A 25691-nucleotide genomic window follows, 5' to 3' on the forward strand; every position below is an offset into this window, starting at 1 on the left:
ATCCCTGGTGAATTTCATTCTGTTGCTTTCGGTCCAGTGCTCCATCCTATCAAGGTCATTCTGAATTTTGTTTCTGTCTTCTAGGACAGAGGTCCCCAACCTTGGGCCTCCAGATGTTCTTAGACTGCAACTCCCAGAAGCCTTCACCACCACCTCTGCTGGCCAGGATTTCTGGGAGTTGAAGTCCAAGAACATCTGGAGGCCCAATGTTGGGGACCACTGTTCTAGGGTATTAGCTATTCTGCCCAATTTGGTATCATCTGCAAAACTGACAAGCATTCCCTGCACTCCCCCATCCAAGTCATTAATAACAATATTGAAGTGCACCAGGCCCAGGACTGAGCCTTTGAGTACCCCACTTGTGACCTCCTCCCAGTCAGAAAAGGACCCATTAATCATCACCCTCTGCGTACAATTCTGTAGCCAATTGTGTATCCACCTGACACTTGATATATCCAGCCCACACCTAGTTAGCCTGCTAATCAGGATATCATGGGGCACTTTGTCAAAAGCTTTGCCAAAGTTAAGATATACTACATCTACAGCATTCCCTCTGTCTATCAGGGATGACTGCCCTACAGCTGTATTTGAATATTCAGTGAAAGATACAAACTTCTGGTTTCCAAGTCTCGGTCAAAATAGAACTTTCCAAATCAAGAAGTATTCCATTTCCAAAATTCTGAATCAGACTTGAAACCAAATCCTGAGGTCAGAGCATATTCCTGTTTCAAGCAATATCCTTCACTGAGCCAAGAACTTTTTTAAAAATCCACAAGCCTTCTGAATGGAGACCATTAAAAACAATGAAATGAGGCCGCTAGATGATGTACTGGCTTAAATGAAATGAAGGAAATTTATATAAAAAAAGTAATAGTAGCCCAGATGTGGCACATTCATTAAAAGCAACTGAATTTATTATTATGTTAACAATACATGGTTATATTAACAATAAAAAGTAACAGTCATTGGTGCCTTGGAGATTTCTTCTGTAAAGTGCAATTTAGATGCCAGTTAGCACAAGTGGCTGTCTTAATAAGTTCTTTAGCCAATCACACTGTCACATTTTAATATCATAAACAGAACAAGAAACCCAGTTTCAAAGAAAGATAGGATATAACTCTTGCATATCCATCATTCCTTAAATCAAAATCAAACAGGCCTACTTAGAGGTAAGAACTTTTTTTAAAGAACACATACTTATTTAGTGATTAGAAGATGAACTAAATTCATACCTAGCACCTTCTTTATATTTCACTGGTTCTTCTGCTTATTTCCTTTTTCCCTCTCAAATTCAGCAATCTGGTTAAATATATTCAGCAAGTTCTGAGGCAGTTTTTTGCCAGCACTGCTTGACTGTCCTTTGCCATTGAGTGCCGTTTCCTCATCTAGTTCCTCGCCTTTCGTGGTCTCTCTTTCCCTGCTCATGGGTTCCTTTTCATTTTTAAGGCAAACCAACTCTGGCCTGCTTTCCGCATTGTACTTACTCGGCTCATTTATCCATCGGCTAGTGTATCGTTTGTAGTGTTCAATTGATTTGGTTGAGTAATCAGACCCTGTGGGGGATGTAGAATCCTTTGTTTGGTTTGGACTGTGCTTTCGGTAATGCTCTTTCCTTCCAAATTCTTTTTCTGATTTTCCAGAATTGTGCGTCTTGTTCCTGTCGTTGGCCTTCTTATGATAGGCACCTGTACTCTCTCTTCTACTGGAGGAAACTCTCTCTGACTTACCCTGTTTTTCTGTTTTGTAACAATTTGTATGAATCTTGGAGCTGGTATAGGAATCTCTCGAATCCTCAGACCTACCTCCATAGGGATCTTCATCAGCAGAAGTCTGTGACAGAAAATGTTCCTTTTCTCTCTCTCTGCTTCTTACCTCAGGCTTTTGATAACCTAACCTGTTATGCCTTTCCAGCAGTTTCTCCATTTCATGCTTTTGGTTAAGGAAGGAAGCAGAGGTATTGGCTGGAGGAGAGTAGCAATCATCTTTCCTACTATGATGAGAGGAACTCCGAGATGCATGTTTTTTAGAGTTGTGCGAGGATTCGGACCTGTTCCGATTCCTTTTCTTGCGCTTTTTGTTATTGGAGGAGGAGGAGGAGGAAGAGGAAGAGGAAGCAGACTCACTTGATGAAGAATCACAGGAAGAGGAGGAAGAAGAGGACGTTGACCTTTTCCTTTTCTTCTTCAACCTAAGTTTTAATGAACCATGAGGTATTACCAGTAACAAGTAAAATCAATCATTTTTGCAAGATTACACCTGTACTACAGAATACGTTTTGCTGCCATTTACTGTCTCCTCCTCCTACCATCTTGTCTCCCCTTCCAAAACACTGAAGATCAGCTGGCCACTATATTACAGTGGTGCCTCGCTTAACGACGATAATCCATTCCAGGAAAATCACCATTAAGCGAAAACATTGTAAAGCGAAATTAAAAACCCCAGTGAAACGCATTGAAAACTGATCAATGCGTTCCAATGGGGTAGGAACTCACCGTCCAGCGAAGATCCTCCATAAGGCAGCCATTTTGCTGCCTGTATAGTGAGGAATCCATCCCTAACCACAGCAGGGAGCCATTTTAAGCACCCGGTGGCCATTCTGAAAACCTGACAATCAGCTGTTTCTGATCGTCGTAAAGCGAGCATCGGTTCCCGAAGCAGGGAACCGATCATCGCTAAGTGAAATTCCCCCATTTAGACCATCGTTCTGCGATCGCAAAAAGATCATCATAAAGTGGATTCATCCTAATGCGGGGCAATCATAAAGTGGGGCACAACTGTATATGAATATGCCAGGGTGAGGCAGGAGAAGGGATGCCCAATGTCTGGGGCTGGCATGTATAGTCCCTGGACCTTCCAAAGTTGCATGCCTGATTGAAGTAATAATCCTTTATAAGAAAAAATCTAATCTTTTTGAGTAGTGAACTCTGAGGTAGTATGTACACCGATGATACTTCAATGACAGGCAATCCTCCAAGGTCTGGAGGCTCTACAGACCCACTGGAGGACCATTCCTATGAGCCCCACCCCACAAATGTTTTCTTTTTAAAAAGGGGGTGTGTGTCACTGACTTCAATCCCCTGATGGCAAAAGTTTTTTAAAATGTATATTAATTTCTACAGGCCAGAGGGTGCTAGGGACCCTCCAAAGATGGCAGAACTGCACGCCCCCCGACCAACTAGAGAACACAAGGGATCTTCTGCTCTAGAACATTTTTTTCCAAAACACAAAGCATTTTCTGGGGTGTTGGAGACAAGGGACACAGGCTGTATGTAACCTATCACTGCATTATGTAAACACACAAAACATGCAAGTTGTACCACTATGTAACTCTTCTTACCCAGTTTCCCCTAAAATAAGACCTAACCTGAAAATAAGTCCTAGTAAGATTTTTCAAAATGCTCGTAATATAAGCCTTACCTCCAAAATAAACCCTAGTTAAGTGAAACCCCCCCCCCTTCAGCATTGTGCAGCAACCAGATATGACTATAAAATAAAACATCCCCTGAAAATAAGCCCTAATGCCTTTTCGAGCAAAAATTAATATAAGACTCTGTCTTATTTTTGGAGAAATACGGTAGCATTCAAAATGTTGCTTCAGAACTAGGGCATAAAATGTCATGCTTTTTCTCTCTTGTTCCTAATAATAATAATAATAATAATAATAATAATAATAATAATAATAATAATAATAATAATAATAATAATAATAATAATAATAATAATAATAATAATAATAATAATAATAATAATTCAGATTACAAGCTAAAAACCACCAAAAGAAAAACACTGAATGCATACTATACTTACGGTACCAGCTAGCTTTATCATATGTAAGTGATGCTCTATGGACGACTTAGGTTAGAAACAGCTGTAGAATTTAACAGCGGTTACCTTTTTTCTTCTTTTAAGAGCTTACGAAGTTTTTCTGCACTTGTTTCTATTTTCTTCTCTTTTTGTTTTTCTTCTTTCGCCGCTTGTTTCTCTCTCATTTCAAGAGATTTCTTTTTTGAACCCCAACATCAAAAATATTGCATTAACAAGCCACAATTGTTTATCCAAGGAGTTTCCCCACCCCCACCCACCAAACACACAGAGTTTACAGCAACCCCAAGGGTATCATATTCAGAAAAGAAAAAAAAATTCAAAGGCAAAATGATAACGTACAAATGGGAGCATTAACACGAACAGTTTATATTGCAGTTTATACCCATTATGTTAAAAGGAAATAGTAATAAAATAAAGTACCAAGAATGGCATTGGTACCCAGAACCCAATGAAATGATATTAGCAGTCCAGACAGCATGAAAGGAAAATTAAAAAAAGAAAACAACCACACAATTGGCCATATAGCAATTAACCAAACAGGGAAGAATCAAGGAAAGCATAGTTATTTGAATTTATGCATAAAATAGGATCCAAATTAAAATGCAGTTGAAAGGGGCCATGTGCAAATACAAACCATTTGGCAATCATACCACAGCCCAGTTTGATGCATGGTTTACACACGTAATCAAATTCCAGTGGGTTGTTGGTGATGAGCAGCACCGGGGGTCAGATACAGCAGCAACAGTTCCAGTTCAGAGGAAAATGCATTGGAGAAAAACATATCATCAGTATTACGGGAAAACAACCTGTCAGCCTACAGTGTACCGCAAGGCAACTTTGTCTGAGCCTCTTGAGATCTTTTTTCTCCCTGTCTGAGGTGTCCTACCATGGAGAGAACTGCACACACAAAGAGCAAGTCTACTCAGATGCTTCCATTTACAGACTCTGTTCTGCTGACATGTTGCGTAAAAATGGGCTAGTAAAAATAGACATGGCATCCTGCTTCGCATGTGCTCTTCTGAATGGCAGAAACAAACCGCACAGAGGGGAAAAGCCAAATACAAGCACATACAAAGTGAACCTCAATGTCTTTCAAACAAGCATGCTATAAACCTGTGATCTAGAAAACTAAGCCTACAAGGCAAGGACAAGACGGAGGTCTTGAGGGCGGGTGGCCCCCCCACTGGCGGGTTGGGAGACTCCCTCTCTTTTGGGGGGGGTGTCTCTCACCACACGGAGTGAGGTCCGCAGCTTGGGGATACATCTGGACCCGGCGCTTACCATGGAAACCCAGGTGGCGTCCGTGGCCCAACTCCACCTATTTTCATCTGTGGCGGATCGCCTAGCTGCGACCCTACCTTGATGGGGAGTCCCTCACTACTCTCGTCCACGCGCTCGTAATCTCGCGATTAGACCACTGCAATGCCCTCTAAGTGGGGCTACCTTTGAGATTGATGTGGAAGCTTCAGATGGTGCAGAACGTGGCAGCCAGACTTCTGAGAGGGGTGAGAAAACACCAGCATATCTCCCCCACTCTGGCTGCCTTACACTGGCTGCCTATTCGCTTCCGCATTGACTTTCAAAGTGTTAATGATGACGTATAAAGCCCTAAACGGTTTGGGACCTCAGTATTTGGCAGATCGCCTTCTCCCACCCAGATCTACCCGAATTACTCAGTATAGCCAGGAGGGTCGGTTGAGGGGCCTAACACCAAGAGAGGCCCGGAAAGAAAGAATAAGAAACCGGGCTTCCTCACCAGTGGCCCCTCGACTATGAAATAGCCTTCCATCAGAGATCCGCCTGGCTCCCTCGCTGGGTGTTTTTAAGAGCCATTTAAACACTTGGCTCTTCAGGCAGGCTTTCCCTCATGTCAATTCTTGAATTCTATCTTTTATGTTCTTTTACTCCCCATCTTGATCACGCTATATTAATGTTCAAATGTTTTTTGATTATGAATGTTGTTTATTTGATTGTGCGGTTTTTATTGTTATTTTATGATATTTTATGGTCTTGTAAGCCGCCCCGAGTAGACGCTGTCTAGGGGGGCAGGGTATAAATCAAATAAATAAACAAATAAAATAAAGGATTGTCACAGACTAATTTGCTGAGGACCAGCAAGTTTACAGCTGTGCAATGAACCTGAATCTAGCTCTTCTAAGCATCGGTTTAAGTATATTATCTGCTGTTGCATATATAAATGGCTAGCATTAGTGTCAAAGTAAAAGGCAAGCGTTTTCTCTGTTTACTGTTGAGATCTTGAAATAATCCAATACACTTGCCTGTATCAGACTTGTTTCTCAAAAGACTGACACCATTGACTTTGAATAGATCTGTGAAGATTCTCAGTCATCCAGGTGAGGTTATCTGGAAGTTGAGTCATGGCAACTGGATTTCTTTCTTATTAAGTAGCTTCTTCAGTCTGAGGAGAGTTGGTAGGAGATCTCAATATATCCTCCACATTGGTTTCATGTCCCCCTGGTCTGAACAGGCTAGTTAGAAGGACAAAGGACTGGGGGTGAGGGATAATCCTACTTCTGCAGTTCTTCTCCACCCATTGTCATGGGTCATTAACAGTCGTTAATCCCCTCTCCACCTATTGTCAGGTGGAAAGGGGGTTACAACCCATGACAATGGATGGAGAAGGACTGCAGAAGTGGGATTTTCATTCACCCCTTTCCAGTCCTTTGTCCATCTGACAAGCCTATTCCCACCAGGAAGAAATGAAACCAACATGGAGGATGCATCAGGGGTCTCCTACCAACTCTCCTTAGACTGAAGAAGCTAGTACTTGGATCAGTAGTGAAACATTTCAACCTAATAAAATGAAGTCCAGTTCCCATGACTCAACTTCCAGACATTCGCTTAGAAGTAAGTTCTACTGGTTTCAGTGGGGCTTTATTTCCCAGTTAATGACTGCTGAAAGTTCACCTAACTGCACCTTGTTCCTAACATAAGGAGGTTTCTAGAATCCATCTGATTCAAATGCTGCTAGTACACCAGAAGCAAATGTGTTTACAATTAAACTACTGGAGTGAGATTTCCTATCTATTGGCCATTACTATTTGTCAAAACACCCAGATAATCTGGTTTTCACACGTGCAACAATATACCCCATAACTGGTGAGAAACAGTGATTCCTAGAAAGAAAAAAAAACCAGGATCAGCTAAGAGAAAGTAAAGAATCACCTGTATATGCTTACGAAGTTTCAACAAAGCATCCTCAGCTTCTTGAAATGTCTCATCAATGCTTAAAGCCTTCTTGTAGTAACTTTCAGCATTCAACAACTTATCTTCCTCTTCCAACCTAGCAAATGATTTTACACCATATGTTAACATTCATTCCACTACAGTTAACTTGAAAATATTCAGACTGCCTCATATTTAAGAAATGCTGAAATGCTCAAGAATACAAACTCAGTGCAAAGAGCAGTATATTTGGATCACTAAACTAGAAATTCATCCCTAAGAAAAGCTTCAGAAATCACCAGTTTCACCCCAAATACATTCACCAGGGGTCTGCACGAGACCCTATACTGACTCGGAGCAAAGATGTCCATGCAAACACCATTAAGCACAAATGAGGATGTTCATGCAGTGGCAATTTAACTACAGAGCCACAAGTGTGACCTGTCAACTACAAATTGCTAAAGTACATCCAGTTTTCTTCAGAGGACCAAATCAGGAAAACAGATGATTCAGATAAATGTACTATCTAGCATCTTCCAAAGGAATTTAAAAGCAAAAACTTTATGACAGAAATAAAGATGGACAAACCAGGAGAACGGGGGGCGGGGGGGGGGGGAACACTGGCATATACCAAGATATAACTGGCTGAGCATGTTTAACACCATAATTTATTTGCTTTATTTCAAATGAACAGCATGCAGCTTAATTTGAAAAAGTGCTACTGCCATCTTCATTTTCACCAGGACCGCAGTGAGCAAGGGAGATTCAACCCTTCTCTCTCCAGCCATGATTTCTACCAAAAACCACCAATGGAAGAGTCTTTCCTAGGAGACTAATTGCTATGGCAGAATAAGGGAGGCAAACTTTCCATCGCCATTCTGTCCGGGAGCTCAGATGTAAGTTTCTGCACCCACACAACACAGTAGCCCTGACGGAAAAGGCCAATTCTCCAATATCCTAAATTAAAACAACTCTCACAAAAAGGTATAATGTAACGGCAACATCCTGCTACCTCAGAAGCATTATGGACCAAAAAAAAAAACCCCAAACAAACAAAAACCACCACCCAGGAATAAGATTTATTATTGAAAATATTTTTAATGTGCCTTTCTCCTTAAAAAGAACCCAAGGCAGTGCTTACATATGACCAAGTCTTTGAGGAAGAAAGGAAATTGTTGTGAAAGTGACATACAGGCACTTCAATGTCAAACTCTGCTTGCTGAATTGACTTCAACTACAACTTGAAGATAAAAGGTCCTCCTTAATAGTTAGCCGGCCACAAGAGTACAACCAAGAAAATGTATTAGTGACGCATCTGGCAAAGTGAGTGAAGACAAAGAACATCAAGTAACACTTACTGGCCTCCTCGTTCAACAAGCGTTTGGCAAAGATATTTTCTAGCGTTTCTATGTGTTGGACAGTTTTCTAAAGCAACTTCGAAATCATCAATTGCTTTATTTAAGCTTCCTTTTGTTGCGTAACTAGAATAAGAACAAAAAACCTTGTTAAGTACAAACACCTACATTTCCTTATATGAAAGCACCGAAAATGTTGTTTCCTAGCCAAAAGCATGTAGACACTTACAGTGCCCCACGGGCTACTAAGGCTTCAACGTTCTGTGTGTCTATTTCCAAAGCCTTGTTGTATTCATTCATGGCATCCACATGGCGTCCCTCTTTGAAATAATCAACACCAATCTTCACACTAAAAAAAAAAAGTGCCAGTAATATTAGGATGTCTACATGCACACATGTAAATCAACAGCGTGTCCATGTATAATCCATATTGATTTGTAGTCTCATAAAAACACTGTTAAGAACAAATTTAATGTAGAAAATTTAAATATGACACGTCCTGATGTAAAGGTTCTAATGTCCAGAGTTCTTTAAAAATTAGAGGGTTCAAAAAGGAAATCACCATGTTACAGGAGGATACAAACTGGAAGTCTTTCAGGGATTCATTCCCCCTTCCATCATTCCTTTGTTAAACAGAAGCAGCATTGAACACTTTTATTCATATGCAAGCAAACAATAAATATACCACAAGCACAGTTCATTCCGTTAATATGGCTGAATGGAAAACTAACATAGGAATGTTCAAGTGTCCCTTAAGCTTTAAAAAAATGTGGTTCCTTTAACATTTGCCTATTCACTCTATAAGCACTCTTGCTTTATTTGTTACCAACTGACAAGAGGAATTCAGCACAACCATGGCTGATGTCAACTTCATGCATAAGCCCTCCAAGTTTCAGGCAGGGCATTTACTTATTCCAGTTGGTTGGAACAGAGTCATGATGCATTTGCCTAGAAATATGATCACAAAAATGAAGCAGTGTGTATACCATTTTAAGGCCCATGAGGCAGATTGTCTTTTCCGCAATGAAACAGCAAAATCCTCTTCACTGAAATTTTTGCTGATGGGAGGAAAAAGAAACCAACATTTTAATATCAAGGAAGATGGTGTGATTGCAGAAGACCCATACATCGGAAAGAACAAGATGCCAAGTGTTTAGACAACTATTACAGTGGAGCGCAGGGAACTCTTTCAACACTCATGCCCCAGAATGATGCATGAGTATTAGTTTGATTTAGTTGGTGAGTCACAACTAGAGTAGGTCCACTGAATCAATGGAACTTATGGAGAAGCTGACTCATTGAGTCAGTGGCCCTATTCTAGCTGAGATTTGATTTCAGACATAGAGAACTAGCACTACTATTTAAGGGGTTTAGAAAATGGCCTAAATTCAACTGGTAGTCCCAACAAGACTAAATCTACTGAATCAACTGTGGAATAGTGAGTCAACATGTACATAAATTCCATTGATTCACTGTGTCTAATCAAGCTGAGTCCAGCAATAGGCTTTAGGCCACTGTCCCCAGGTTTCAACAACAGTGCTGCCTCGCTTAAGGAGAATAATCCGTTCCAGCGAAATCGCTGTAGAGCGAAATCCTTGTTAAGCGAAATAAAAAATCCCATTGAAATGCATTGAAAACCCATTCATTGCATTCCAATGGGCTGAAAACTCGCCATCCAGCGAAGATCCTCCATTTTCTGTGCCTGTATAGTGAGGAATCCGTCCAAAAACACAGCAGGGAGCCATTTTACACAGCAGGCTTCCATTTTGAAGCCACCAATCAGCTGTTTTAAGATAATTGTTTAGCGAAAAATCGGTTCCCAAAGCAGGGAACCAATCATCATTAAGCGATTTTTGCCTATTAAAACATTGTTTTGTGATCACAAAACAAATCGCAAAACAGCCATCGTATAGCGGTCTCGTCGTTTAACGAAACAATTGTTAAGCGAGGCACCACTGTACTCGTCGTGTACAGTATCCTTGGTTTATCCTTTTTTGTACACAAAAACTAGCAGCAACAAAGATTGTCTCAACAAATCTATTGCATGCTGCCACTGGAATAGTCATTTTGGCCCAGCCAATGTAATGTTTTGGGCCAAAAACAGTTTGGTGCTGGGTTGTTTTTTTCTAAACCGTAATTCCAGAAAGCAGAAATGACATGCTTTCCTTGGTAGACTGGTCTAATTCAAGTAAGTTAGCTCTCATGAGAGGAGACTGCTGAATTCTCCATGGACTCAGGAAATACAAAAAATATGCATTAAACTGTCCCCAAAACTTTAACCCTAACCATTACACTAGCCCTTCTGCTCACTTTTAATTCACTGTAATTCTAATGGGGTCACAAAATAGGCTCCAACCTCAACTCACTCAAATCAATTCTAAATCAGTTAGATGGGATTCAATCAATTTATTAGTTCCCCTAAATAATGTCTATGATTACCTAGCCAATTTATAGACCCATCCATGAATAAAACTAGATATCCTTCCGCTGACTTCCATCAAGTGCCTAGTTCAGTTTCCAATTAAGTGAACTGGTAAGGCATTTAGGATAGAGTTTCCAAGGTACTACTTTGCTTAGTCACTACCTTTGCCTCTATCCTTCTCCAAAAGCTAACGGCCAGATCTCTTTCAGCCAATAGTCCCATAGATAAACACCCAAGGAACCAACCAGAATATTAAAAGAATGCCACATTTTCTTTGGAGATCATGCTTTAGATACCTTTGAAGTCCTCTCATTAAGGATGGTGGGCTGGATTCATTCAGTCCTAGCTTGCCTACCAGAAACTCGACAACCGCAGGATTGGCAAAGCCCAAGGAATGATGCAAAACCTCTTCATATGTTTCCAGCCCACTGGCTATTTCAACACTCCTCCTGGAAGAAAAGAGAAAACACACTGATGAGTGTGGGTTCCACCTTAACAGGGTGGGGCAATGTATTCCCCATTAGCCTTTCGTCACAATGCAAGAGGGGCCAGAATAAAGATTCAATAAAACAGTTATGAACAGGATACAGTAGGACCCCCCTATCCACGGGATCAGTAACTGCTGATTAACTTGTCTGCTGCCTGGAAATACTATATAAAACCCCTCAGAACTATGGATTTACATGAGTTTCCAGTGCATTTACCAGAATTGGCCATCAGGAGGAGCCAGAGACCATGCAATGTATGGCATTCAATAATTCTGTGTTTTTCTGCATCCATGGGGAGCCCGCCTTGGAACCCCAAGGATACCAATTCTCCATGGTCCTACTATATACCAAATCACCTAACAAGCTACAACCTCTGCCTCCTGAAACACCAGGCACTATTGCAAGAAACATTGAAACAATAAGCAACAAATGAATCTTGATTAATAAAATACAAATATTTTGGCATGCTGAGCCACCAACACCACAAACTACACTATCCAATTTATATTGAACTTCTTGTGTTGAAGCAGCACTGCCTTTTAAAAAAAATTTAATCAAATTAATGTTATACCCTTTTCTGGTTTGCAATGGGAATTTCTTCTGCATGAATAGCGGCCAATCACTGCAAATGGCAACCCTAAATGAAGTATTCCTTATGGTCTAACAAATCAAAACAATTGTGCTTCCCTATTTTATCACAAACACATGCTTTGTAACTGGAAAAAAACTGCATGCATATATGTACAGTCTGCAGTCAATTAATGGAAAGAGGTTTTTGTTCATCTTCAGTTTAATACTCTTTAACAGAGAAGATCTTTTTAATATACAACAAAGCTACAGACAAATAAAACACTTATAAACAAAGGCCAGGATCCTGCTGAGTGCAACAGTACTTGTGCAAGAGATTTCCCTCATATAGTGCACCATCCATTCTTCAAGCAGATGGTTTTACGTCTGATTTTACAAACAAAAGAAGTAATTCTGATAAAAGTTTGAGGCATCAACCAGTCTAAGGTTAAGAAAGAATAAACTGTTGTTTATTTAAAACAGCTTGGAAGGGACTATTGCATCTTCCAACATCCAATCAGACAATATGAACCCATCATCTTAGTAGTTAAAGTACACACATGGTACACCTATACACACAAGGCATGCAGATTGGAATGCACCATGCTGAAATATTTTAATAGTGTGAAACCATTGCCCTGTTAGAAACTCATTTACTCCTGATAGCATCAACACTGCCATCTGAACTAGGAGGCAAGTGGTCTAAAATGTAAGAATACCCTTGTTAAGAATGATAGTGGCTGTCCAAAGAGGCCTTACAAATAGCAGAGAAGAGAAGGGAGACAAAATGCAAAGGACATAGGGAAATATATAGAAGATTAAATACTGACTTCCAAGAGGGCCTTCTTAAATGAACAGTGCAAAGATACAGAGGGAAATAATACAAAGGAAAAAACCAGAGATCTGTTAAAAAAATTGAAGATATTAAAGGAAGATTTTGTGGAAAGAGAAAAGACAAAAATGGTAGGGACCTTATAGAAGCAAAAAAACATCAAGAAGAGGTGGCAAGAATACACAATTACTGTATACTAGAAAGATCTGGATGTCCCAGACATCCTGGAGCGTGAAGTCAAGTGGGCCTTAGAGAGCACAGCTAACAACAAGGCCAGTGGGGGAGATGGCATTCCAGTTGAACTATTTAAAATCTTAAAAGATGACGCTGTTAAGGTGCGACATTCAATATGCCAGCAAGTTTGGAAAACTCAACAGTGGCCAGAGGATTGAAAAAGATCAGTCTACATCCCAATCCCAAACAAGGGCAGTGCCAAAGAATGCTCCAACTACCGTACAATTGCACTCATTTCCCATACTAGCAAGGTTATGCTCAAAATCCTACAAGGTAGGCTTCAGCAGTATGTGGACTGAGAGCTGGATTTCGAAGGTGCAGAGGAACTAGAGACCAAATTGCTAACATGCGCTGGATTATGGAGAAAGCCAAAGAAAAAAAAACCTGAAAAACTACTACCACTTCACTGACAACACAAAGCCTTTGACTATGTGGACCACAGCAAACTATGGTCTTAAAGAAATGGGAGTGCCTCACCACCTTATCTACCTCCTAGAAATCTATATGTGGGACAGGAAGCAACAGTCGGAACTGGATATGGAACAACTGATTGGTTCAAAATTGGGAAAGGAGTATGACAAGGCTGTATATTGTCTCCCTGCTTAGTTAACTTATATGCAAAATACATCATGCGAAAGGCTGGACTGGATGAATCCCAAGCCAGAATTAAGATTGCCAAAAATACAGTGGTGCCTCACTTAACGGGCGCCCCGTTTAACGACGAATCCGCATACCAATGCAGATTTTGCGATCGCAAAAGTGATCGCATTACGATGTTACCTATGGGGGAAAATCGCGATTTTTCCCCATAGGCACCGTTTTCCCCCAGCTGACCAGCGGGGGCATCAGAAGGACCGCGGGGGAGGGTTCCCCTGCAGTCCTTCTCAAGCTCCCGCCAGTCAGCTGGGGGAAAATGCAGGTGGGAGCTTGAGAAGGACCGTGGGGGAACCCTCTTCCTCCGAGGAGGCGGCAGCGGCCGCTCATCTGAAGGCCAGCGGCGAGCGGCACTTCAGCCGGCTCGCTCCTCCCGGGCCGTGGAGGGGGAATGGGGAAGAGAAAGAGCCCTGGCACGGCCAGGCGCCTGGCTCCGCCTCCCCCTTCACCTCCTCCTGTTCTTCTTCAAGCCGGCAGCCGCCCGGCTTGTTCCTTCTAGGGCGGCGGCGGCAGCGCAAATGGCTCCCCGTCTCCTGCTTCACCTCCTCTTCCTCCGGAGGCTACTTCTGAAACACCCGCCGGCCAGCTGGGGGGGAAATGCCAGCTGATCGGCGGTTCCAAAATGGCTACCTGCTGTTTTCTGGATGGATTCCTCGCTTACCGAGGCGGCGAAAATGGTCGCCCCTGTGGAGGATCCTCGCTGAACGGTGAGTTTTTGCCCCACAGGAACGAATTAAACAGGGTTTAATTCGTTCCTATGGGGGTTTTCTTTCCGTTTAGCGATGTTTTCGTATAGTGACATTAATCCTGGAACGGATTAACGTCGCTATGCGGGGCACCACTGTAATATCAACAACCTCCGATATGCAGATGATACCACTCTGATGGCAGAAAGTGAGGAGAAATTAAAGAACCTCTTAATGAGGGTGAAAGAGGGGAGTGCAAAAAGACGGTCTGAAGCTGAACATCAAAAAAACCCAAGATCATGGCCACTGGTCCCATCACCTCCTGGCAAATATAAGGGGAAGATATAGAGGCAGTGACAGTTTTTACCTTCTTGGGCTCCATGATCACTGCAGATGGTGACAGCAGCCCCGAAATTAAAAGATGCCTGCTTGTTGGGAGGAAAGCGATGACAAACCTAGACAGCATCTTAAAAAAGCAGAGAGGCTGACCACCAAAGAAATGATACTTTTGAATTGTGGTGCTGGAGGAGGCTCTTAAAAGAGTCCCCTGGACTGCAAGGAGAACAAACCTATCCATTCTGAAGGAAATCAACCCTGAGTGCTCACCGGAAGGACAGATCCTGAAGCTCAGGCTCCAATACTTTGGCCATCTCATGAGAAGAGAAGACTCCCTGGAAAAGACCCTGATGTTGGGAAAGTGTGAAGGCAAGAGGAGAAAGGGACGAGAGAGGATGAGATGTTTGGACAGTGTCGTCAAAGCGACCAACATGAATTTGGCCCAATTCCAGGATGCAGTGGAAGACAGGAGGGCCTGGCATGCTCTGGCCCATGGGGTCACGAAGAGTCGGACACGACTTAACGACTAAACAACAACATCAACAACAATTTCCATCTCGTACCTATAGTGCAGAGGTAAGTCTTCTGAGCAGATTACTCCCAATTTGGTACTTGCAAGGCTAGGAGAAAGAGCAGAGCTGTGCAGCGATACGGTGAGTTTTTCATGGTAGCGATCAATATCCTTGATTGCAGCTATTAAAATACAGGAAAGGCTAGATTTAAACAGCAGGATATCTTATCAAATTTGCTGAGTGTAAAAGTGTAGCGGCAGGCTTAGTAGCAATTATGCCACAAGTTATATCAAATGAACTTGCCTTGGATAAGATCACCAGTTTGATAGTATGATAAAGGGTCTCCATGGCTACTTTGGGAAGGCACATCTCTCAATGGACAGAGAGCCTGAAAGAGACATTAATGCAAATCCACCATCAGACCTTTCAACATGGGCATTTGGAGAGGCAGAAAAGGGAACTTGTATCCTGGAAATGGAATTCTTCATCAGGCTCTTTTACAAGAAAAGCATTATTATTCACATAATTTTAAGCTGACTAAACAGCAATCAGTCTCAACCCTGCTGCAACACTACCGCTATAGATTCAGGAAAGATATGAAAAGGCCCGTACTATTCTGCCAGTTTGTCCTCTGAATTCTAAATTACAAAGGTAGGAAACAATGGCCAATATCCAGCAGCTGCATTAAGCTTACAGTATCAACCATGGCATTTTTCTGTAAATTAAATATTTACTGCCTGCACACCTCCAGTAGCAAGGCACCCTTTTTTATGGGGAAGCCACGGAGGGCCACAGAACAGGCAGTCTTTCACTCTGAAAATCACTGTCTATGGAATTATATAAGCAGAAGATATCAAAATGTCTTAAGGCTGCAAAACATTCAAAGTCATTCCTTTTCCAAGTCAGAAAACATTAAAGGAGGGGTGGGCAACAAGCAGAGTGTGAGCCACATGCAGTTATCACGGCCATTTTTGCTATCCTGAGTACTCCCCAGGCCCCACATGTACCCCAAACTGATCCCCCTCATAAAGTTCTTCTACATATTGTACAAAGCACTGGAGGCAATTCTGCCTTGTTTTGAGGGGCTCCAGTATCCTTGGCACCTTCCCAGATACCTCCATTATTATTATTTGTACTTTTTTTGGGCCACTACAGTCCACACAGGGGCTTTTACAGTTTTATAAAGTTAAACCCATTTTCAGTTAACAAGAATCTACTGTAGGAACTTTTACAGTGTATGACCAGGGCATTTTTAAAATTAGCTCTTTCGACCTCATGTCTTGGGAGTGCCGCCCTTAGTCTACTGGCAATTCTGAAAAATGGCTTTCTGCCCCTCTGAAATTCCCCCCCCCCCATGTTGAGGCCAACACTTCACCATCTTGAAGGTTGCACCGACTGCCCCAAAGCAAGCCACCTTGCAAGAGCCCATCGAGAAACAAAGCTATACAATGTTCCATGCCCTCTTCAACAATTCACAAATCAGTACTCATGAGACTTACAGAGATTTCTAAATCTGCTATGTCTCGCAATACACCACTTCGCAGGCAGAAGAGCACCATGAAAAAGCCAAATTCACGAATAGAACTAATCCTTCCAATCACTATGTCTCCACGTTCAACATCTCGGAAAAACAGCTCTCTCCTCTCGGCGCTGGGAACATCCATGAACTGCTCCAGGGGTGGTATGATAGCACAATAATCTTAAAAGGATGAGAACAAGAAAAATCATGTTTAAATATACAGTAGTATAAAGGGGCACTTATATGGCAACACCATCCTCTGTGGAATACAATAACACTGTTGTACCACAAGAACTATCAGCAATTAGCTAAATCCAATTGTTAGACACATCTAGAATAGACCACTACCTCAACAAGGTCTTGCATATGTATTGACCTAATTAATACTATTCATTCCAAGGCTCTACTTTAGTTGAGCTAACAACTGGATATAATCCTACAAACATAATTTGCAAAACAGAAAAACCTTCTGGAACATGCAAAACCTCTTCAAATGTTCTGACCCACTTTCTTGGAAAAGGGCATAAAATTTCCATAAACTAGTTACGTCACTTATGAAACTCCTCACAAGCTCTTTCCAATATGCTACCGCGAGATAAATAATGCACTCATTCTTTTTATAAAACAGGTTTTACCATTTCGCTCATTATTCTACGCAACGCTGAACATAACGGCTAATCTCCAGGTGAAAAGAATATGAAAATAAAGTATATTTGAAAAACAGACACTTCCTTGGATATATGTAAGCTGAATATAGTTACTGTTTGGAGAAGAAAATTTATTCCATACAGGCTTCCGGATTTCATTATTCCTGACCTATTTGTATGTATATTTAAGAGCTTTTCCAGAATAATCTCTAAAACAAATGTCTGGAACAAACAATAAATGTAACAAAATTATATCATTTTTCATTTCCCAAAAGCCACACTGTGCCACCTACTGACGAGTATAACAAAAATAAATGCCACTTCAGTGTTTAGGTAGAAAGCCCTCAAACCAAGGGATGATGGGCCATGTACTCAAGTACATTAGGCTGAGATTCTGTTCAGTCAAACCACTTTTGCAATGACCATGGTGTGAGCCATTTGACATTTATCTTGCTCATGCATGGACTCATATACCATCACAGAATAATTAAATTGGAAGGGGCCTATAAGGCCATCAAGCCAAACCCCCTGCTCAATCCAAATCAAAGCAGATCTGACACACAATTGTTCCATTTTCTCTTGGATGCCTCCAGCACTGGAGCACTCACCACCTCTCAAAAGTGATTGGTTCCACTGCCATACTGCTCTAACAGTTAAGAGATTTTTCCCTTTATTCAGCAAAAATCTGTTTTCCTGTAGCTTGAGCCCATTATTACATGTCCTCCACTTTGGAATTATCAAGACCAGATCCTGCCCCTCCTCTGTAGGACTGCCTATCTGTACTTATTTAAGCAAGTATAATCAGGTTATCACATTACAGATATCTGCACGAGGAATGGCAATCCCCAAACTCCTGGTTTATTACATTGGTTAGGCAGAATCATCTCCATTACTCTCAGTAATAACCCAGGTTAATTAATTAATACACAGACACTTCCATTTTCCCCCGTCAGTAACAAACTATAGTCAATATACAGAATTAATTTTATTTAATGAAGACATTGAAGAGAAGTCTGGCACACTCCCAGACTGAACTCCTGGAGATGGACATAAGTACTGTCTGTATTCTACATCAATATTTGCAAATACTGTTGAAAACATGCTAAATTTTTACAATGATTGTATTATTAGCAACATCTGAATTTTGAGTAAAGCAGCGCAATCAGATTCTAACAGTAGTAATTTAGAGTATCACTCTAGAAAGCATTTCACTCAAATACTAAACAAGCAATGATTTTATACAGTTTCCATTCCCTCCCCTCTTTCATCCTGATGCAGAAGTCTCCCTCTGAATTTTTAAATTATTCTCACAGGCATCTCCATCTTTTACAGTGAGTTCTGATAACACACACATTATTCATAATTATATGCCATCAATTCAATTTCAACTTATGGAAAACCCTCCCAGGGTTTTCTAGGTACAACGTATTTAAAAGTTGGTCATCAGTCTCTCCTCCTGGCAGAACATGTTAACCTCACCAGTCACACAGGCTTTGAATTATCTCAGCTGGATCCCTTCCATGAGGTAAACGCTAAAAACAATACAGTATTCAAAAATGTTTGAAGAATTAATGACATATTTAAAATGTTTCATAAAAGCAGGTGTAGAGTCAACAAAAACACATACTGTATCAATTTTAACAGAAATTACAACTGTAACATTTTAGTGGAATCCTTACCTTCATTCTCTTCACTTCCTTCTGTAGTTATTGGCACACTTGTTTTCCAAGAATGAGAAAAAAGCAGATCAGCTTTTTTGGCAATGAAGTGTTGTATATCAATATTATCAATCCCTCTCTCTTTCCTGGAACACAAAAGATCAGTGAGTGGCATCATCTAAAGAATCAATATTGTGTATCAAGACATGGCAATTTATTCTGATTATTATAACATTATAGACCACATGCTCTCTCATTAAGTGCTAAATCGTTTGCAAAGTACTGTACACAGCTCCTCTTCTCCAGTTGATTCCAAGCAGCTGGAGCTTTATAATTAGAGAGTCAACAACAAAACATAGATTATACTGCTTTCTGCCATTTTTGTGCCTGAAATATATTGGCTTCTGTTCAGCTATCTGGCCTATCTACAACACATAACTTAACACACTATGTGGCAAACCTGAGGTCGATAGAATGCAAGACTCTGTATACTTATTCAGAAATCAATATCAGCAAGTTCATCAAGGTTCACTGCCTAGGAAATATATTTAAGGTTCTGACAAGGGCAAGTGAGACGTAGCTGCTTAATATCCAATATAATTCTGTGCAGTCAAGTCAAGTCAAACCTATGAATAGCCTTGCTAGGGTTTTCTAGGTAGAGAGTACTCAGAAGTGGTTTCCGAATCCCTTCTTCTGGGGATGCCCTGGGACTGTGCAACTTACCCAAGACTACACAGGCTGGCTCTTCTGGGACACACAGTGAAGAAATGAACGCCCAGCCTCTGGCTCTGCAACTAGATACCTAACTCACTGAGCTATCCAGCCAGCTGCTTTATGTCTACCAACTGTCAAATTAGCAACAGGACATGTCCTAACAACTGTGTTCAAGTGACATTACAACATCACATTGGAAGACAATTATGTTTATATGGCAATTTTCTACAATGAAATGGAAGAGCAGCATAGAGAAGGTGCACAGCTCTGCTAAAAGCATATGCTTTGTATGCAAAAGATCCTCAATCTATTCTCTGGCATGTGACAGAATGTAATAAAACCCATTATTTCACATTTTGGAGAGTCCTTCCTAGGCACATGAACTGACTCAACATAAAGCAGACCTAAAGCCTAACTGAAGCTACACAGGTAACACTATTCATTGACCTTATTCCCAGCTATACCGCAGCTTGATTATAAACATTGTATTTTCCACAAATATTCAGAGGCAGTCTTTTCACCCCTCACGGCCGCAAGGGCACCATGTTTAATATCTAATGCTTACACATACACTTTATATATTCATACACACAATATATTCATGAGTGCTTTATGCACCACCCCGTCGTGGTCTACTTATGACTACAGATATCTCAGGAGTAGGGTTACCAGTTCCAACCCCCTCCACTCCCTAAGTTTCCATAGCCAGGCTGGGGTTCAACACTAGGGTTCCTAAGCCCTGTCCCTTCACTGTATTCCCTACAACCACACTGGGTACCATACACAAATACACATATGCAGAACACTTTTTCAATCCCATTCCACTCACAATCTAACAAGAAGATAAAGCATTTTATATAGGAGGGATAGATAGATAGATAGATAGATAGATGGATAGATAGACAGATAGACAGATAGACAGATAGACAGATAGATACACACACTGCTTTATCTTTCCTGTGTTATCAGAAAGACAGAACTGATAAGATAGAGCACTATAGATATCTCCTATACACACGGTTCTCTCTTCCCATTAGGCTGTGAGTGGAATAAGACTAAAAGAGTGTCCTTCATGGGTTTTTTTTGGGGGGGGGCTGTCTATAAATCTTTATAGGACTCCACCTATCAAGATCTGACACATATACATATGGATCTTAAAATGTCTTATGTTTTTCTACGGGAAAGCGCATAGATCAGCATCCCTCTCTTTGGGCAACCGCCTATAGAGGTCAAGCTGCGAGAATGATGACTTGGCAGTGCCCCCCCCCGGGGCCTGTGAAAAGGCCCCGCCCCCTCCCGGAAGAGCCCCGCCCCCCGCCGCCGCCCCCGACAGGAGGCAACATTTCCCGCTTACCTGGACGGCGGCAGCGTCTCCAGCCCGGTCCCCCCGGGCGGCAGGAGGCCTCGGAAGTCCGGGTGGTCGTGCTGTTCTGTCCGGAGGAGGGAGAGCAACGTCGGCCCGTGAAAGCCGAGCGCCTGGCGAAGCAAATCCCGCTCCATTCCCCGCCACGGCAGCCAACCTACCACCCGCGGCGCCTCAAAACGGCGGTGGCCGTGGCTCCTCCCTTAGCGCGGAATGAGGCGTATGACCCGGAAGTGAATGCGTTTAGGAGCGCTTTTCGCTTCTTCCTCATCCCCCCCTCAGTCAAGAGGCGCTTGTTTGCGCAGGCGCAAAACGAACACCGCCCACCGAAATTTAGTTGTCTTTTGTGAGGCGGAGGGGCGGGGCCAAGGTGGATTGGGAAGAGGACGTTCCCTATTTATCACGTTATTGTTACAATTCCTTCTTAATAGATAGTGTGTTGCAGCTTCTGAGGGGCGGATACTGAGCTTTCTGGAAATAAAGTTTTAATATTACAGTAATAATAACTTTCTTGCTGCTCCAACGCGTGTTGTTTGGGAGTAAAACGCAGTGAATTGACAGAAGTTTAGTTCTGAGAGAAAAAAACTCCTGCAAATTGAGAGAAAATGGGAACCTGTTAAAATACATTTCCAAAACTTTTAATAAAAACATTTGTTGCAACACGTTTTATTGGGCACCCGGAGCCCTCGGGTTGACTGTTAAGCAAAATAAGCACGTGCTTAGTGCTTATCTCTAGTCGCCATGAATCAGAATCAACTTGATAGTACACAATTATTATTGTGATTGTCATTCATAGGGTTGCCATAAATTGGACGTGATTGGATGGCAAATAGAAACACAACAATTGGTTTATTATGTGTGCAGACCAACAGGCAGGACTTGGAAACCAATTATTGCAGTATTATCTTTTTATAGAAGTTTTCTTCAGGGAACCCCTAGTCATATATACTTCCAGTATACCATATTGTCATTGGGCAAAGTTTGGAAAAGTTACATTTTTAGGGAATTCCTATAAATGGCTATTGCTGGCAGAATGATTTTAGGAGTTGGAGTCCAAAAAAGTAATATTTCTGAGCTGTGGAGACAGTACTGTAATCTAGCTGATATGGATCAGCTGGGTGGCCTTTGGCCAGATGGGCAATAAATAAATAAATAAATAAATAAATAAATAAATAAATAAATAAATAAATAAATAAATACTGTATTTTTCGGTGTATAAAACAACAAATTTTTCTTAAATAATTTGAGAAAAAATTGAGGGTTGTTTTATACACGGAAAGCAGCTCTTTACCACTGCCTTTTGCAAAGGCACGGGGCTTAGCAAAAGGGAAGGGGTGGCATTGCCCTCTTCCTTTTTGCTAAGCTCCATGCCTTCTCAAAAGGCAAAGAAAAGCTACAGTCACTTTGACTGCCACTTTCATTGCCTTTTGCCAAGGCACAGAGCTTAGCAAAAAGGGAGCCCTTTGATCCCTGCTTTTTCTAATTTGGGGTTAGAAAAGGGGGGTCACATTATACTTCAGGTCATCTTATAAACAGAAAAATATGGTAAATAAATAAATTGGTTGATATGTGTGGAATGGTCAGATAGGCAGTGCAGTGATACTCTTAAGTTACCATTATTGCAGAGCACATGCCCTATGGTTTTTTGAGAACCCATTGATGATGAATTTGTAACATGCTTTGCTGATAAAACTGCTCATTAGTGAGTTTTAAATTTTTATAAGAAATATACCTTCAAAAGACTTATGCTCAGCAAAGTGTGACATTTTGTGAAAGATTAAATAATTGTTTCTACTTATCATAAAGGAAAGTATGTTTAAAGATTTTAATGGTTTAACAAAAAATAATACTCTTTTAAAGGCTGTAATTTTCAAAGATTTTAACAACTGTAAAACCAGTGATCACATAGAAATACAAAAATTATCATCCTGTAGGGGAAGGATGAGCAAAATGTAACCTGATATATCTATATCTATATCTATATCTATATCTATCTATCTATCTATCTATCTATCTATCTATCTATCTATCTATCTATCTATCTATCTATATATACACATATACATATACATATACATATACATATACAGTGGTGCCCCACATAGCGAGGTTAATCCGTTCCGGATTAACCCTCGCTACGCGGAATCGTCGCTAAACGGGTAGGGGAAACGTATTGAAATACCTTGCTTACTTACCCGTTCAGCGAGGATTCCCCTTGCCGGCAGCCATTTTCGCGCCCTCGCTAAGTGAGGGCAGGGCACGAAAACGGCTGCCGGCAGCCATTTCTGGGCTTCCGGCAGCCATTTTGGAACCGCCGATCAGCTGTTCGGCGGCTCCAAAATGGCCGCCGCAATACCCGATCTTCGCAATGCGGGTTTTCCCCATTGCGAAGATCGGGTATGTTTCCGTATAGCGATCCTGAAAAAGGGATCACTATACGGAAACATCGCTATACGGTGCACTCGCTAAGCGAGGCACCACTGTATATATATATATAGATAGATTATCTATCTATCTATCTATCTATCTATCTGTCTGTCTGTCTGTCTGTCTGTCTGTCTGTCTGTCTATCTATCTATCTATCTATCTATATCTATATCTATATCTATCTATCTATATCGATATCGATATCGATATCGATATCGATATAGATATAGATATAGATATAGATATAGATATAGATATAGATATAGAAACACCTACTTCTGCACCTGGCCTCCTGAACCAATGTTTTTCCATTCAAGATTCCTCCCTAGAAAACAAAATCAGAAGTCCCCATTTGGACACTTCCTTTTAATTAAAAAAAAAGGGTGGGGAGGCTGAAAATTGCCATTTCAGGCCTTGTGTGAGCCAGCACGGCTTTCAGGCAAAAGTCTTGCTCAGGCCCACCAAACTTGCCCAACCTCTTGCAAAATGGGCATAATTGCTTACGCATGTTGATAGAGTTATTACAACCTCACATGCTGCCTTCTAGCTTGTTTGACTGGGAAGGACCTTTCTAGGTCTGGAAGTAACTGTCAATCTGTTCAGCATTAACCAGTAGTGAATGGATTTTTTTTTTTAAAAAAAGCCCCATCTCTCTGCTGAGAGTTCTTTTCCTCAGAGTGTCTGTTAATGTCCTCTACTAATGTTTGATAGAAAATGTTTGAAAAAGTCTATTGAAGCAGAGTGGTTTAGTTTTCTGTTCCTATATTCACAGTTGTAAGTAAATATAACAGTTTTATTCTTTGTACCACTAATGTCTCAGAGTGAACCATTCAGACTGAAAGCACCAGTTAGTGATAGAGGGGTGGCTTCCTTGGGAACTAGAATCATAAAAAAGTGAAGTTGGAAGGGGCCTACAAGGCCATCAAGTCCAACCTCCTCCTCAACTAGTAGCTATTATACTTTGTGAACCCCTACGCTTCTATTGCGCAGGTGAGGAAAGTTAACCAAAATTTCATAATATGGCTGTTCCCAATGACAGATCACAAGTGGAATGTTGTGTTCTGCTTACGCCTAAAATGATTCTGGCCAGCAAAAATCAGATCATACAAGTTCCAGTGTGTTGTGGATTAGCAGTAGAATTAATTTTTGAGTTACATTTACACGCCTTGTATTTTCTGAACCTTCTGGGAATCTGAATCCTATCTAACAGAGCCAGCCAAAGTACCGACTTTCTGCTTCTCAGCATCATGGCTCATTGCCATGGTACAACCATGACAGTGAGCAATGGACTCCACCGTTCTTCATTACTCATATAACACTTTGACCCAGTTTAAGAGCTTTAATGCAGCATTCCTTCTTTGCCAATTGGTTTTTGATGCCGGTTACCCAGAATTCATCTGATGTGTGAACATCTTTGTGCCTCCTCCCCTTAATACAATCACTATTTTCTGCTTATTTAGATCTCCATATAATGAATCATTCAGCAATTTCAGTTGCTCATCACTTGGCAGTGTACAAGAAGATATATATTGTATGATAGAAATAAGTTAACAATTTATTTACAGTCTTCTAGGCAATTCTAATTAAGCTATTTCAGCCTTGACAGCCTCAAAAATATCAGTAGGCCCATGAAGGGTTACTGACTGGCTCAGCTGTACTTAAATGTAGAAGATTTTGTGTACCTTTCTTAATCAAGGTTGCAGAGTGGTTCTGAACCTGGGATCCCCTGCATGTGAAATCTGAGCTGTTTCCTCCCAGAGTTTTGCTTTTTGAGCAATAAGTATAGGGATTTTTTTTCACTATACACACATATGATCAGTTATTTTTAATATGATGAACAGCATTGACTCATTATGTTCAACATTCTTCTTTTAGGAAGGCCATTCAAAGGCATTTGGAGCCCTTTGAACATCTTTTTAGTATATTTTTCTTTTGTTTTTAACAAAATATATTTTTTAAAAGATGCCATGGTAGTGGCATATTAACATGTTATTCTTAAAACAGTGAGTAATGTCCTGGTTTAAAAATCCAATTTCTGGTTCTACCAGATCCATGTCTTTTCTTCTCCTGATGTATATTGACAACTCGGTTTCATAATATGCTTGTTTCTTGATTGCTCCTGTGGCTGAGTGGGTCAGGAACTACCCTATACTATCAGGAAACTCTCCCTCTTCAGCCTCTGACAAAACTACCATCATATATGCATGTATGATGAATTGTGATTATTTCTGTTATAGATATCTAGGCATTGTTATAGTACCCCATG

At 41.0% G+C, this 25691-nt stretch overlaps 1 protein-coding gene across 2 annotated transcripts; it reads right to left on the reverse strand.

Moving 5' to 3' along the window:
- Window positions 1–892: 892 nt before the first annotated feature.
- On the reverse strand, window positions 893–21228 carry TTC14 (tetratricopeptide repeat domain 14). Of its 2 annotated transcripts, none has more exons than XM_020809466.3 (12): window positions 20990–21212; window positions 18943–19067; window positions 16597–16796; window positions 15401–15485; window positions 15149–15278; window positions 11085–11237; window positions 9353–9424; window positions 8596–8715; window positions 8370–8492; window positions 7012–7129; window positions 3892–4001; window positions 893–2188 (listed from the first exon to the last, which is right to left on the reverse strand). In XM_020809466.3, the coding sequence occupies exons 1-12, from the start codon at window positions 21133–21135 to the stop codon at window positions 1252–1254; spliced, it is 2319 nt and encodes a 772-aa protein (XP_020665125.3). In that variant the 5' UTR covers window positions 21136–21212; the 3' UTR covers window positions 893–1251. The 2 variants fall into 2 exon arrangements, 1 of the variants encoding a protein (XP_020665125.3); XR_002301979.3 differs by having other exon boundaries at window positions 2086–2188; window positions 3808–4001; window positions 20990–21228.
- Between the last annotated feature and the right edge of the window lie 4463 nt (window positions 21229–25691).

This window comes from Pogona vitticeps, chromosome 3, assembly GCF_051106095.1.
Source record: "Pogona vitticeps strain Pit_001003342236 chromosome 3, PviZW2.1, whole genome shotgun sequence".
Lineage (NCBI taxonomy): Eukaryota > Metazoa > Chordata > Lepidosauria > Squamata > Agamidae > Pogona > Pogona vitticeps.